The 16,471-nt window shown below is 40.7% G+C and overlaps 2 protein-coding genes across 2 annotated transcripts; one reads left to right on the top strand and one right to left on the bottom strand.

Moving 5' to 3' along the window:
* Positions 1 to 533: 533 nt before the first annotated feature.
* On the top strand, positions 534 to 8,993 carry c8b (complement component 8, beta polypeptide; the record flags this gene model as incomplete). Its single annotated transcript, XM_083888965.1, has 12 exons — positions 534 to 598; positions 825 to 975; positions 2,212 to 2,359; positions 3,043 to 3,184; positions 3,289 to 3,421; positions 4,387 to 4,584; positions 4,668 to 4,908; positions 5,510 to 5,638; positions 5,717 to 5,880; positions 7,165 to 7,318; positions 7,498 to 7,569; positions 8,842 to 8,993. 12 exons carry the CDS (start codon positions 534 to 536, stop codon positions 8,991 to 8,993), a joined length of 1,749 nt encoding a protein of 582 aa, XP_083745091.1.
* Positions 8,994 to 9,502: 509 nt separating this feature from the next.
* c8a (complement component 8, alpha polypeptide) lies at positions 9,503 to 14,666 on the bottom strand (the record flags this gene model as incomplete). The annotated part of the gene is made up of 11 exons (XM_083889052.1): positions 9,503 to 9,654; positions 10,320 to 10,545; positions 10,635 to 10,792; positions 11,252 to 11,383; positions 11,465 to 11,705; positions 11,798 to 11,980; positions 12,063 to 12,252; positions 13,126 to 13,273; positions 13,385 to 13,532; positions 14,345 to 14,453; positions 14,554 to 14,666. 11 exons carry the CDS (start codon positions 14,664 to 14,666, stop codon positions 9,503 to 9,505), a joined length of 1,800 nt encoding a protein of 599 aa, XP_083745178.1.
* Between the last annotated feature and the right edge of the window lie 1,805 nt (positions 14,667 to 16,471).

The following is a 16,471-nucleotide window of genomic DNA, read 5'->3' as shown; positions in this document are numbered from 1 at the left end:
TGCTTTAGATTTATTACATAATGCACCTTTAAATAGAAAATGCAAAATCGCTACACAACTGGATTTATTCAGTTAGTATGAGTATATTGTGTTGCTCTTTGCTTCATTAGTCAACAAAAAATAAAAGGCTTAAAGGTCACGAAAATACAAACATGACTCGGCTGATATGACCACACAAACTTTGTGACGGGAATTCACTTGATTGCAAACATTGTGTTTCCAGCACAGTAACGTCACAGCAAGTTACTGTGAAAAACTGCTTATATCTACGTTAGAATTATATATATATAAGTGAATGATGTAACCTTCTGTAAGGGAAGTCAGAAGTCTTCCTGTGTCGCGAGTCTTAAACCTTCATTGTCCCTGGATGTCTGCGACGCTGTATGTTCATTCAGCTCCACCTCTCTAAAGTCTCTACAGCACCAGTGAGTTCATATCCAGGCCAGTATTGATCAGCGTGTGTTTGCACAGAGAGAGACGAGCAATGTTTTCTCCTCGTTCACAGTCAGTAGCACACACACACACACACAACCATGTTTTCTATAGTCAATTTGCACCGCTGTCTACTCCATGTTACTCTGAGCCTGGTGCTTATAAGGTATGACTTTTATTCTCCTGTTTAATATCATTGGATATGGATTGGTCTTACTGATGTCATTTTACAAATCTTACTCTGTGACATTGTCAGTAATGGATATAACAGCAAGTTATTGATGCTTAAATGTCTGATTTAGTTCCAGTAAATCATCCATGGTGGTAAAAAATATTAATAATGACAGTCCCTTTTTTTGTGTGTTGATTGTGTGTCCATTACATTATTACAGTAAAGCTGCCGTCACAACAGCAAGCAGCGAGGAGGAGCCCAGTGTTCGTGAAGCTCGGTCAGTGGGAGGCCAAGTGGCAGCTCACGCCTTGGACTGTGTTCTATCAGAGTGGAGCGCATGGTCACGCTGTGACACATGTCAGAAGAAAAGAGTAAGTACCAGGATGATGATGATGATGATGCTGGACATGGAGGATACAGCTCCATTCCATGACCGGAGTGTTTCCCCGATCATCTGTGCAAAGCATCAACATGCTTTTGATTTAACAGGCAGTGAAGAGAGGAGCCGTTTTAAATATTTTAACATCATTACTCATCATTACGTGAACTTTCTGGTGCCAGATTTGGACAGTTTGACACGTACTTGCTCATCAAATGTACATCCTGCAAGCACAGGCGTTCAGGTGCGAATAAGAGAGAATAAGAGACAGAGAGTCCTGTCTCGCTGTGACAAATCAAAATGACTGAGAAGCTGTTATTTTATTGGAGGGAAAAATACAGCTGAATTAAATGCAATCAGCCATAGCTGACAACTTTTCAACTTTGGCCATGGTGAAACTATAAATCCGCTTACTGTAAATGAACATGTGTATTTAATATCCTTTATTGAACCAGGTAGGAAGAGACAATACAGAAAAACAACCACCACAGCACAAATAAACAACTCTCTAATTTAAACTCAATTAGAGCAGCTTCATCCATCCATTTTCTCTGTCCTATAAATAAATAATGTGTACAAAAACCAGATAATGAAACGGAATTTAATATAGTTTGATAGGAATTACTGTATGTGTTCAAATATTTTTTTTTGTCATATCTTGAGAATCATAGATAGATAGATAGATAGATAGATAGATAGATAGATAGATAGATAGATAGATAGATAGATAGATAGATAGATAGATAGATAGATAGATAGATAGATAGTGACAAAATGTACCTGTACACATAGAGAAAGGTACAGCGCTTGTACACTGATAGGGTACAACAGGAGTAAAAACTACAGTCTCATACTTTGATTTCTTAGTGTGTATATGTCAGGCCCACATATTGCAAAACTGGATAAAATCCAATTAGATTAGATCAGATCAGACTGACACAAAAATCAGAATTCTACATTGTCCCTAATGAGATGTAAGCCCTGTGAGACCTTCACTGGCGACAAAGCTCTCACTTCACTGCTCGTCTCATCCCCTTCACAAGGAGGGAGATTAATAACCTTGACAAGACAAAGTGAAAACACACCACTAATGTGATTTTTTTTTTTTTGGGTTGTTATCACCCCCCCCCCGAAGCACTTTTCCAGCTCTTCCTCCACCTGTGTGTGAACCCACCGCTGTGTTTCTCTGTTTCACTGTTCATGTGCTTGCTCCTCTGCACCTCCTCAGTACCGCTTTGCTCGGCTCGATCAGCCCTCTCAGTTCGGAGGAGAGCCGTGCAATTATCACGACAGGGAGGAAGAGGCTTGTGATGTTCCGGCCCGCTACACCTGCGACAATGTTCCTCTGTGCGAGGGGTTCCTCTGCACCCAAACAGGTAAATCTTACACCTGCGGAAATGTAGTGCACTTTGAGTTTGGGGTTATACCAAGTCAGATACACTGAACATTAATATTCTCTGCCTTATGTTAGTCAGAAAATTTCTATTTTTTTTATGTAGTAGCATCACCCTAGGTTTTCTTAAATGCTTTGTTGTCAAGAACTAGAGCTCAAAGAGAAAAAGAAGCTGCTGAACCTAAGCACAGACATGAAGTGAGCTTCTGCAGGAAGTGACAGAGACACTGCTGCTTCTTGTTCGAGGAGGTGAACGGTGACGCATGAGACTCTTTCTGAAAGGACAAACCCTAGACATCTGTACCAGATTATAGCTCAGAGCTAACATGCAGCAACAATAACATTTTCACCAAAAAAAAAAAATCATGCAAATCATACACTCTAAAGCCTTTGTCCTTGGCCAATGAACAGTCCCACGTACGACCTCTAAATCTTGCTAAGAAACGTGTAAAAACAGCGTTGTGCTTTTGTGATGGACTGTTTCTTGGCTAACTGTGGTGACATTGTCTTGGACACAGCCTGGCCAGTTGTTTCTCACTGACACCAATACATCTGCTGTTGGCTTCAGCTTCACATTTTGCATCGTCTTCTCATGTAACTCTAAAGAACGAGAATACGGACAACATTTGAAATTGAAATGCCATCTGTTCCTTTGCCCTCCTCCAGGCCGCTGCATTCACAGGACCCTGCGGTGCAATGGCGAGGACGACTGCGGGGACATGTCGGATGAAGTCGGCTGCAAGAAGGTGCCCAAGCCCTGCAGGCAGGAGGCTGAGGAGTACTGGGGAATTGAAAACCTGGCCAAAGGGTGAGTCACGTTCCCATTAGTCTGCGTCACGAGTGGGAGAGTTTCTGGACACAAGTATGTACGTGAAAACATGACGCTTCTCTCCCCGCTCCATCTCCTTTCAGGATCAACATCTTGGACAGTAACCTGGAGGGACTGGTCCTTGATAACAGATACTACGCTGGCAGCTGCCTGCCCCATTACATCCAGGACGTCAGATTCAGGAAGCCTCACAACTTGGAACAGTACACTCTACAGGTGGGAACTCCCAACAGTCACAATATTAGATTGAAAATGAGCCTGAATTTTGGATTTTGGGTAACACTTTAGATTAGGGAACACATATTCACCATTAACTAGGTGCTTACTAACATATATAAGTAGCATACTAACCCTTTATTAGTCATTATTAAGCATATATTAACACATTATTCTACCTCGAGATTTTTCCTAATTAAGGTGTTAATACGTGCTTAATATTGACTAATTAAGGGCTAGTATGCTACTTATATGCACCTAGTTAATGGAGAATATGTGTTCCCTAATCTACAGTGTTACCAATTATTTTTTTGATTTATGACAATTATTATAACTATATATTTAAAAAGCAGTACAGAAAATGTCAACTACACTCATAGAAATAAAAGTGCGAAGTAGAACCATATAAGGTTCTTTGGATTGTCCTCATAGGAGAAACCTTTTTGGTTCCATGTAGAACCTTTATAAAAAGCTTCTACCTTTATAAAAAGGTTCTACCTGGAACCAAAAAGGGTTTTCCTATGAGGACAAGCCAAAGAACCTTATATGGTTCTACTTACCACTTTTATTTCCAGGAGGGTTCCACCAAGAACCTTTTTAAAACCCTTTATTCAGGAAAGGGGTTTTAAAGGGTTCCCTGGATCAAAATGGTTCTTACTGGAACCATTAGTGTTACCAAGAACTATTGTTACCAAGAACTATTTCCCGAAGAAAGGGTTTTTCAGAAGCAAATGGTTCCAGGTAGAACCTCAGCCCTTGTAGAAGGACCCTTTTGGAACCCTTATTTCTAAGAGTGTAGTGGGTTGTTTTGGACCTGGCAACTTTTAATCTGAACTAAATGTTCTGTATCTGTTCTGTATCCCATGAGCAACATTTCCTTGTAGTTTTCTGTAAATTGCTTAGTTTTGATGATGTTTGATGATCATTTTGCATCAAAGGGTAAATTCTCTCCTCCTCCTCCACAGACAAAGGGCTCGTATGATTTCAATCTGCAGTCTTTTGAGTCCTACTCTGACTACATGGACTACACCATGAAAGAGCGCATGACCCAGACCAGTGTTTCCATTGGCTTTGCCATCCCTGGCGTGTTTGAATTTGGCATCAACTACAGTAAAGCCAAAACCACCAAATCCATTCAGAAGATCCGCCGTGCCTCTGGCAAGGTGAGATCCTTTCCCCTCTATATCATTATAATACAATAAAAACAAATGTCACTGATGTCCTTCCTTCACTGGTGTCTCCACAGGTTAACAGGTTTGTCAGTGCCAAAGCAGAACTGGAGTTGGCCCAGTACATGCTGAAGTCGGACGATTTGATGCTTCACCCCGAGTTCCTGCAGCTCCTGCGCTCCTTGCCTCAGTCCTACGTGTACGGGGAATACAGACAGATCTACAGAGACTACGGCACACACTACATCACGGAGGCTGCCCTCGGAGGACAGTATGAGCACACCCTCATTCTGAACAAGGAGAAGCTCGAGAAGACAGGTAAAAAAAAAATAAGATGAATTGTCTATTTAGGCTGCTCTAATAATTTTTTATTTCAAAGCAGTTATACACTTATTAACCCTTAGAACATAGAGCATTTCAGCTGTTTTTTTCCCATTACAATGATTAAACATACAGTTTATACAGAGAATGTGCAATATAGAGTGTTTTTTGGCTAAACCTGGGCAATGGGATGAAAAAAATATTAATTTCCACCAACTATATAAGCACACGAGAGCAAAAAATACAAAAAAAAAATTTAATCGGATTTTTTGTGACATTTGGAAACACGTCACAGTTCAACTTTCACTTGGCTCATTTTTATGAACAAAAACAAAAGAAAAAAGGTCTATTTTGTGACTTCTGCACAGCTATGGCTACTTTAAATCACTACTAAAAAATATGATATAAAATTGATCATAACTTTGACTCAAAGACATAAACAAAACATTTATTAAAGCCTGAATATGTGACCTATAAACACCTTTAAACACAAGATAATATATGATATATTACATACATAATCTTCTCCGTTATAATATAATTATAAATATAATTTAAAACACTGTGAATGTTCCATGACAGAGTTTTGTCTTTCTAGATTATTCTCTGGAAGACTACAAGAGGTGCACACAGTCAGGCCTTAAGGTTGGAGCCAACATATATGGAGTGTATGTGTCAGCTGGGGTTCAGGGTGGATCCTGCAACGGCCTGTTGAATGAGATGGGAGGTGAGGACAGAGGTTTATTTTATTTTTTTTAAACAAATCCTCTGTTCACACACACAAATGATAATATTCCGTCTCCAGAGGACACGGTGGCGGGCAGCTCGGTGGAGGACTTTGTCGCTGTGGTGCGAGGGGGCAGCAGTGAATCCATCACTGCTCTGGTGTCGAAAAAACTGCCGACCCCACAGTTGATGAGGCTTTGGGGCGAAGGTGTGCGCTACAACCCCGACTTTATCCGTGCAACAGTGAGTGTCTCATTTTACATGTTAAAGGACTCGTATTATACCCTATTTCTCCAAGTGAACCTAGTTCCCTGGTGTCCTAATGAACATGTCTTTGACATGCTTTGGTCAAAATACCTTAAGGATGAAGCACCATAGCAGTTCAATCACTCTGCCAAAACAGCCCTGTTCAGAACAGCCCTGTTTTGAGTGCCTGTCTCTTTAAATGCAAATGAGACACAGGAAACTACGTCACCGTCACTGAGGCTCCAGCAGCTAACAGCAGTTAGCATTTGGAAAAGCCATCATTTGCAGACTCTAGCCGGCACATTGCCGTCATATATAACATGTATCCACTGGACACGTAAATCCTCTGAGGCTGGAAGTTTGTGTAGAACTCTGTGCTGCACTGTGCAGACAAGAATTGAACTTAGACTGAGGCGGACCACAAAAACATGACTGAGTCATCTTTTTTCACACTTTGCCTACTCATAGCAGGTGGGCAATATGAGCCTAAAAATGACAATATTCACAATATTCCATCATGATGTTGCAACAGAGATGTTCATGCTGATATTTGACAGCATTTCAATGTAAAAGTGCTTGTTTTGAAATGGAACGATAATGTGATAATAATATTGATATTGTGAAAAAAATACTGCGAGCAAAACTACATAGTTTTTAAATTGTGTTTAAACACATGATATTAAGTGGTTGACACCTGTGTTAAAAGTCCAGTGTGTAAGAATTAGTGGTAATTAGCGACATCTCAAAAGACTGTAACAAAGCTGCTCATCGCTCGCTTTCTCTAATGCGTAATTGAACAACAGTGGCCTTAACATAACAGAAAGGATGTAAACACATTTAGCAAGTACATATAAAAGGTTTATTCTAATTATTCTAAGCAGTTACACACTTTCTGCGCCATATATCCTCCTTTAAATCGTCCTCTATTTCTCCCACAGGCTTGTTTTTCCTTCATGTAGCTTCAACTTGGTTTTTTCTTGTTTCTTCCATGAACATGACTTGGCTAATCAAGACAGAACAGTAACAAAAAAGAGTTGATCTACCAGCACTGGCAGAAATACAGCGGCAAAATAGCTCCCAGCTAAGTCAATCAATAGCAAGTTGGACAACAAACAGCAAATGGTGCCAAACACCTGTGCCAAATACAGCCAGACACACAACATAGATATATTCCAGCTCATGTGGGACTTTTCCACTTGGCTCTGTCGAAGATAACCTCATGAATATGAATCATGGTCATAGCAAATTTCAAATATAACACTGTTATTTTTTTTATGTCAGACCCGACCCCTGTATGAGCTGGTGACCTCCAGGGATTTCAGCCACGACGCTTCTCTGAAGAGGAACATGAAGAGAGCGCTGTCCGAGTTCCTGGCAGAGAGCGACTCATGCAGATGCGCTCCCTGTCGCAACAACGGGGTCGCTGTGTTGAGAGGTAAAATGATTGTTTAACGAGTTTAACGCACGTGTGTGTGTGTGTGTGTGTGTGTGTGTGTGTGTGTGTGTGTGTGTGTGTGTGTGTGTGTGTGTGTGTGTACACTTTTTAACTCCTGCTTCACTGAGTGACCTCTAACAAACGATGGTGAAGAGAAATTACACTGTCTTCCTCAACAGGCACAAGGTGCGACTGTGTGTGTCCTGTTGGTTACACTGGACCGAGCTGTGAGATCACTCAGAGGCGAAAAGGTCAGTAGTATATATGAAAAATAATATATATATATATATGTATATATGTATACATATATATATATATATATATATGTATATATATATATTAAACTACACTCTCAAGGTACACAGGACATCTAGTTAAATGATGTGGTTTTCACATGTGGTTGTACACTCATAGAAATAAAAGTGCTAAGTAGAACCATATAAGGTTCTTCGGCTTATCCTCATAGGAGAACCCTTTTTGGCTCCAGGTAGAACCTTTTTTACAAAGGTTCCACCTGAAATCCCTTTTGGAGGGTTCCCCCAAGAACCCTTTTAAAACCCCTTAATCGGGAAAGGGTTTTTCAGAAGCAAATGGTTCCAGGTAGAACCTCAGCCTTTGTAGAAGGACCCTTTTGGAACCCTTATTTCTAAGAATGTAGGCCATGTTCTTCTTCATAGACGGTCTTCTACATACCTTTGTTGTAACTAGTGGTTATTTGAGTTATTGTTGCCTTTTCTGTCATTTTGAATCAGTCACAGCAACAACAATGCCACATACAAAGTCATTGAATGCACACTAAAAAACTGATTATTATCAGGTTTTTGTAGTTATCTGGTTATTCAGGTGCTCATGTAAACGGAATAAACTGATTTCATTATCAGTTTATTGCCGGTTTTTGAAAAACACACCACCTGTTTAACACACCGAGGTTTCTGTCAATAATCTGATTTCTTAAACGGTTTATTCCCGTTACCCGATTATTGCCGCTCTCATTAAAGCGCTCATTGTGATGCTCGGTTTAAACTTCAGCAGGTAAACATCAATAACTGTATTATGCAGCACTTCTAAAAACAAGGATGAACTTCATAGTGATTTACAAAGTAATACAGTTTGAAGACGTAAAATAAGTTTGTAAAGGGATTTAAAAAAAAGAGTCTGATCTCTTCAGGCAGGTTGTTCCAAAGAGTCCCTTTCGGTTATTCCTCAGTCTGGATTAGGGAACCATAGAAGGTTTTGTTGTTGTTTTTTTTGAAGGTTTTATAATATGTTTTAATGTGACTGTGCAGCACTTTGGCAAACCATGTTGTTTTTAAAAGTCACTTCTAAGATGAACTGGGGGCCAGTGAAGGGAAGCTAAAACAGATATAATTTACATAATGCTCTGTTGCGGCGGACGAGATTACACAGAGCGTCTCCGCGTGCAGAATGCACCGAATTACGAGCATGTGATTGATTGGCCACGAGTGTAATTGACTTTGTTTGCACTAAATCTAGTGAAAGCCTGATATAATCCTCCCTGACAGACATAGGCATCGACGGCAGCTGGAGCTGCTGGGGCGCGTGGTCGTCCTGCAGCGGAAGAGCAATGTCAAGGAGTCGGCAGTGTAACAAACCAGCGCCCAGCAATGGAGGCGCGGCCTGCTCAGGACTGCAGCAAGAGTCTACTGAATGCTAAAATGTCAAGACTGACATAAAGATTCATATCATTAAAACCTTTTAAAAGAGTTTGTGGTCGTGTGTTTTGTGTTTTATATTTCAAAAGGAACCTTCTTTGGATGGATGCTCTGCAAATACTTTACAAAGTCAGTGTTGCTCAGTGATTGCCTTTAGAAACCGTTCTGCATTTGGTTTCAGATTAACATTTATATTGGAGGCACTCCACAAAATGTCACTTTGCTTTAAGGTCAAGTGTGTAAAATTAAGGTGAAACCTAAAAAAAACAAGATAAAATAATTATGCTTAATTTCTGTTTAAGTGTATAATCAACTGATTGGATCATCATTTTTGGACCACCATGTTTTTTGCAGTAGCCCACAATGGACCAACAAAGATGAGGTAAGAAAAACACACAAAGTCTTCACTACACACATTTATTTCACACAGTTGTGACCCGAGGATGAGAGATGTTATGTTTCACAGTTTTCATGAAAACAACTGTTCTTTTTTTTTTTGCCTTGCTTCATTTTAACAGCGCTGAGTGTGAGAGGAGGAGCCCTGGCAAGTTGCTCCGCCTCCATCGGGCGGGGGATTATTACAGGCTCTCGTCCGAGTCGTTCTCCCTGATGTGCAGGATGACCAGGCCCCCCAGCAAGACCACGACCCGTCGGTCTTGGCATCTGTTGAGTCACATTTATAGGTTTTTTTTATTTTGATAGAATAGAATAAAATAGAATCGTCCACCAAGGTAGAACTTTGCCTTGATAAACAAATCTGCAGATCAATAAATGACCTGTCAGCCAAGCAATGAGTGTTGCATAAAGTCAAACAAAAGCAGAAATACACGCAGTCCAAGGCACAATCACAATATCGGTCAATGAAAAAATGTTGAAGTTTGATTTTTAAAGGCGCATTATGTAATAAATCTAAAGCAACTGGCCATAAAATCCTCCTAATATGTCACAGAGACTCAGGAATAATGTTCATATAACAAACTGAACTCACCAACAACAACAGTACAGACAATATATTGGCATTCAAAAAAAAATTGTGCGGACCGCAAATCATGTTTTGGTAATGTGGCGCCACCTACCGACGTCTACCAATCATTGCAGTCAGTAGAGTCTCAGCTGCCGAGCAACCACGGGTTGCCAGTTACGTCTTGCGAAACCTAAAAGACCTCTGTATTTGGAATGTGAGTGTAGTAACCGTTTTTGGCCACATTCTTACGTATGGCACCTTTAAATCTAAAATGCTGTAGGTGAATAAAGACATTATTTCTCGTGTTACAGGTAGTTTGACTGAAATCAACCTCCTCAGGTGTTCTTGACGATGAACCCCTCACCTCTTCTGAGAGTCTCTTCACAGGCCAGCCCCTGGTAGCCGGACTTACAGATACACTCGCAGGAGGTCCCAGAGAGGACGGGGATCCCGCCGTGTCTGCACGGAGCGCAGCGACACGAGTCAAACTGCTGCAGATACTCAGACCAGCCTCTCTGCAGGTTGGCCAGCCTGGCCCCGACATGGTCGGCGGCTGTGCTGCGGCGCACCAGCTCGTAGATTGGTATGGTCTGGACAAGAGGGGAAAGAGATCATGGTTGACACCGGGTGATCATTTTTCCTCGTTCTTTATCTTTTTTGGGGGGTGAGATAAAGTCACCTCATATTCAATGATTGTTGGGTTGTATTTCAGACTTGCGCCCCAGCGACGGTAGGTCTCTGGATTCCTGATGGCCACCAGGCCGCTGCTGCTGTGTGTGAGCCCTCCCTTCACCAGAGTAACAATGTCCTCAATCACAACTGAACTCGAGTCCCCAACTGCATTTCAAAAACAAAACAACAGTGGAAAATAACAGATCAATAACAAGATCAGGAACTAGTTCATACACTTTTAGAAAAAAAAAGTGCTAAGTAGAACCATATAAGGTTCATTCATCTTGTCCTCATAGGAGAACCTTTTTTGGCTCCAGGTAGAATTTTTTTTTTATAAAGGTTCCACCAAGAACCCTTTTAAAACCCTTTATTCAGGAAAGGGGTTTTGAAGGGTTCTCTGGATCAAAATGTTTCTTACTGGAACCATTAGTGCTACCAAGAACCCTTGAAAAACCCTTTCTTCAGGAAAGAACCTCAGCCCTTGTAGAAGGACCCTTATTTCTAAGAGTGTATACTTGTAATTTGAATGGGGAGAAGACATGGTTAAATGTAAGCTTGTATACTAAAACTCATAATGATCATGCAGTATATGAATATATTAAATATCTTTTATTGATTTCTCACCTTGAGTAAAGCCCCCCTTCTTTTTGCACTCATTCCCACCCACTGTGAGGTCCACTGCTCCATAGGCACCGAGTGGATTGCTCAGACCAAAAGAGCCGCCGATGCATCGGCCAACTTGTTCGCCCTCGAGTTCTGTAAAACATTGTGGAAGAACATGAAACACAGGCTTGCTTTAGCATTTCTGATGATATCACTCCAGGGAGCGCACTGTACTTGATTTGGCCATGGAGGTTTTGTTGATCACCACCACATATTCAAGGGTTCCTCCCATTTTCCCCTCCGTGACGAAGTGGGTGCCAAACGTGTTGAAGAAGTTGGAGTACATCCCAAAGTCGTACTGCTCGGGAAGCTCCATGAGTGAGATGTAGAAATCTTCATGGAGCATCAGTTTGCTGGTTCTCATCTTGAAGTTGGCCGTTTGCACTTTGGACCAAAGCCGGACAAAGCCGAGATTCTGAGGACAAGAGGGATTTACACTTATTTGTGCTGAGCACGTATACGTACAAGTTCGAATTTAGCTTTAATTGTTATTTTTAGAGTTTATACCTGGCTTTTAAACTGCGTTATGTTCTTGAGGAACTCAGACTCGACGCTTCCACTGAGTCCCACTTGCACATAATAAACCCCGACAGTGACGCCAGCATTGGAAGAGCGCATGGTTTTCCGCGCCGACACCAGGCTCGCCACGTCCTCGTAGTACTCGTGAGAGCCTTCTGACGTAGCCTCAGCCTGAAAAAGAGGAAATCTTACGCCAAAATGTCTCACTTCAAACCATGTATTAAGATGCTCAAAGAATCGAATGACATTATACCACAAACTGGTAGGTGTGGTAGTTGTATGGTTTCCTGTAGTATTTATCGTCCTCCTTGTAGTGCAGGTTCTCACAGAAGGAGTCATAGGTGAAGGCCCTCCATTCACCATTATAGACGTATTCACAGGCTCCTCCAAAGTACTTTGGGTCAAGTACGTGATCCACAAAGTCTCCAGTTAAGGCACTGTAGCTGTGGAAAAGAGAACAATGTCACTTAGTGATCTAAAGTACAGTTCAACCTTTTAGAATTCAGAAGAAGAAGGTAGATGGTGCAAAACCAAACTGGATATAAATTCATTGAATCATATCTTGTTTTTTACGATTTTCACAAACTGGCATGTCAAAATAACAATTTGCAGGCTTCTGAGAATTGGGCTTGTGACCAAAGAGTTGCTGGTTTGAAGCCCAGGACAGGTGAAGGTCTGAGGTGCCACAGTGTCCACTACACTCTTAGAAATAAGGGTTCCAAAAGTGTCCTTCTACAAGGGCTGAGGTTCTACGTGGAACCATTTGCTTCTGAAAAAGTGATACCAAGAACATTTGTAACACTAATGGTTCCAGTAAGAACCATTTTGATCCAGAGAACCCTTTAAAAACCCTTTCCTGAATAAAGGGTTTTTAAAGGGTTCTTGGTGGAACCCTCCAAAAGGGTTCCAGGTGGAAAGTTCTACCTGGAGCCAAAAAGGGTTCTCCTATGAGGACAAGCCGAAGAACCTTATATGGTTCTGCTTAGTACTTTTATTTCTAAGAGTGTATTGGTGAGTAATAAGGATGGTTCGATGCAGAAATGTGTGGGCAAATATAAAGACATTTAAGAAAGTCCTATATTTTCTATTCTTATACATCATATTCTGTAGTAACTCAAACAACAATTCCAGTCTTCCAGTCTTTTAAATCAACTGACTGACTGAAGCCTCACATCTATTTACCTTAATAATGAGGTAATTGAACTTACGTGTGTATACTGTATAATTATGGGGCCTGAACATCCAGTAAACCATAGCAGTCCTCCATGTGACCTGAATAATAACCGTAAAAGCAGCGAAAGATGTGCAGTATTTACCCCTGAGTTCCACGCTGAGCACCGGGGATGGTCATGAGCGTGGAACACTTGTCGTCCCTCTGACTGATATCCCCACAGTCGTCCTCGTCAGAGAAATCCTCACAGTCTGGCTCCCCATTGCAGCGAAGTGACTGGCTGATACAACGGCCTGCAAAGACACGCTCACGTTAACACACCGCCACGCACCCGCGGCCTCCATGTTCATACGTCGTCAACCCTAACAATTATGAGAATGTGTTGTTTGAGTGGATGTTGATGCCTGTTTCTTTGCAGGTGAAGCTGTCTCCACAGTAATCTGGCACCAGACACTGTGTGGTTGCTGTCGGACACGCCAGCCTCTCCCATAATGTCTCTATGCACTCTGTGCCTCCAAACTGTGACGGATTCTCCAAGTACCGGAAACGCAACTTGGGGAAAGAAAGAAAAAATGACTCAGCATTAGACACCATTTCTATTTCTAATATAATATGTTATTATTATTATTATCTATTATTTTAGATTGAGTTTTGGTCCCAGTGAAAACAGTTAATTGTGGTTTTCAAACGTTTTAATAATGAAATTAGATCTGTCTCCCATTGTTTGCACAATGCATAAACATTACATTTATGTATATTCACCTTGATATTGAGGACAATTTTTTATCACAACCTACATCCACCTTTTACTCTCTGAGTTGGGTTGCTCAAAAGACTGTTACCAAAACTGTACTCTAAATCAGGGGTTCTCAAAGTTTTGATACCTGAGGGCCGATTTAGGAACCCAATATTGGACTGAGGGCCGCCAAAGGAAAAAAAAAGGAAGAAGAACAGAAAGAAATCCCATTTGTAATAATTTAAATGACCAGATTGCAGTTTACACTTATTGGTCTGTATCCAGTAATGTCCAATAAACATTTAACAAGCTTAGTAGCTCCTGGATTAAAACTATCAACTGTAATTAATTGTTTCTGCCGGCCGCCATTGGCCCCCCGGCCGCACTTTGAGAACCAATGCTCTAAAATGTTCAGAAAAAGTGTTCCCATATACCAAAGCTAAACTGTGATTGATATAATACAAGCAAGGTCCAGTTTTATTGATCCCTTTGAAGTAGGAAAGCTGATTTAATATAATCATGGCTTCCTTTGACATCTCATCATATTTTGACTTATCTGATGATTTATTTTATATCTATATGTTTTGGGCTGAGTGTTTTTGTCATTGCAGGGAAAAAGTACCTTTACCTTTGTGTCTGTGCAGGAGTTACACGGAGTCCAAGATGACCAGTTCGCCAGTCTACAGTTAACAGGTGTGGGTCTGTTTACAGCTCTGCTCGTCCGAGTCCCAACCCTCCTGCCAACAACACCACCCCCCAAAAAACACAATTATTATTATCTCAACCCCAATATGTTTCCAGAGGATATAAAATGTAGTGACGGCAACAATACTGCACCTATTATCAGCTGTTGCCCATGGTTTCCTGGATGCGTCCACGGATGTGCGACTAAATGTGATGAACAGATGCAGCGCGCATAAACCCAGGAGTAAATGAAGGAATCCCCACATGCTGAAAATGAGTAGATAGTAACGCCTCGAGATTAAAATGTCACATTACAGAACAGCTATTGTGATCGTCCAGTGGAGTTCTACCTCTGCTGTCTTGACCAACAACAGTGAATGATTGATCAAGAGTAAACACATGCTCTTACAACAGATCGGGATTTTTTTTTTTTTTTAAATCATTCCTGTAAACACTGCAGTCAAATTCAGAACAGGCTCAGTACACAAAAACTGATCCAGCAGCAACTGATAAAACAAACTCAAAACAAAGGTTTTCTGAGACACTTGAAGTGCAAAGATCCACTTAGTTTCAAAACACAGTTTTTGTTACTTGTAAAGCTGGATGGATTTGCGTAACATTTTCTGGGGATTTAGGTTATGGCCCAAGAAAGACATTTTTAGATTATGGTGGTGATCCAGATCCAGATTCATGTTTTTTTGTGTTTGTTAGATTAACGTTGGTAGAGAGTGTATTGACACTGACAAGCAAAGCAGCTATCAGCTTATTATCTGCTTACTTTGTCTAGTTTTGGTGTTTGTTTTTCACTTTTAGGCTTCAGGTAAAGTTCTAAATGGCGCCATATGTAAGAATGTGGCCAAAAACGGTAACTACAATCAAATTCAAAATACCTAGGTTTTTTAGGTTTCGTTTTCTCTGCCATTGTAGCTCAGACGTAACTGGCAACCCCTGGTTGCTCGGCAGCTGAGACTCTACTGACAGCAATGATTGGTAGATGGCGGTAGGTGGCGCCACATGCCAAAACATGATTTGCAGTCTGCAAAATATTTTTTTTAATGCAAATATTTTGGCTGTACTGTTGTTGTTGGTGAGTTCAGTTTGTTATATGCACATTATTCCTGAGTCTCTGTGACATATTAGGAGGATTTTATGGCCAGTTGCTTTAGATGTATTGCATAATGCACCTTTAAGGTCAAACCAACTCAAATCCATCCAGATTTCGTGTTGATCTGTCTGTGAGCAGCATAACTCAAAATGTTGAAATACAGATATGGATGCAATTTTTCTTGCGATGTAGGTTATAGGACCACACGGTGTCAAAAAGGCTAGCACTGTTGCCTCACAACAAGAAGGTCAGCAGTTTGACAACGCCCTAAAGTAGTTGACAATGAGTGTGTGTAATTTATGGCCCAAAAAATTAATTATTTTATTCAGGATATGGATTTCCTTTGGAATATATCGACACTGTGGGAAGGTGAGCGACCCTGGCAGAATCCTTCCTTCCTTTATTATTATTATTATCATAAAGAAAAATCGATCAAGCTGCTAACTACATTATTATTCAAATTATCAACCACTTAATCGCAAGGTGGATGTTGACTGGATGCCCATGGCAAGCAGTTTTAGCATTTAATATTCACTACCAATATCCTCAATGTCATTCTTACAAGTCACAACTGTTTCAGATGACAACAACAACATCATCATTATGATGAATCATAATTCTATATTCTTTTGAAATGGTGTTGTCTTTATGATTGTCCTTTTTAGACAGTCAGAATGTCTGGAACTGGAATAAGCAATATCTAAAATTCAGTAGCGGATAATTGTAGATCTCTATAATGACAAACCCCATACACATGAATGGCAAAAGTGGCGCCATTTTGACAAGTAAATATTGAATTGCAGATATCTGAAACTGTATTTTTGACCAAGAATGACGTCACAGATATCTACAGCAATCCAAACTAGCCATAATAAAAATTAGTTAAAACCAATTCACAGATAAACGTCATTTTAGATAGTCAAACTTGGCGATTGCAAATGTTCAAAAGGGCTTGCCGTAGGACGC

Source organism: Microchirus variegatus (assembly GCF_963457635.1).
Source record: "Microchirus variegatus genome assembly, chromosome: 5".
NCBI lineage: Eukaryota > Metazoa > Chordata > Actinopteri > Pleuronectiformes > Soleidae > Microchirus > Microchirus variegatus.
This window is presented reverse-complemented; position numbering and strand designations above follow the sequence as displayed.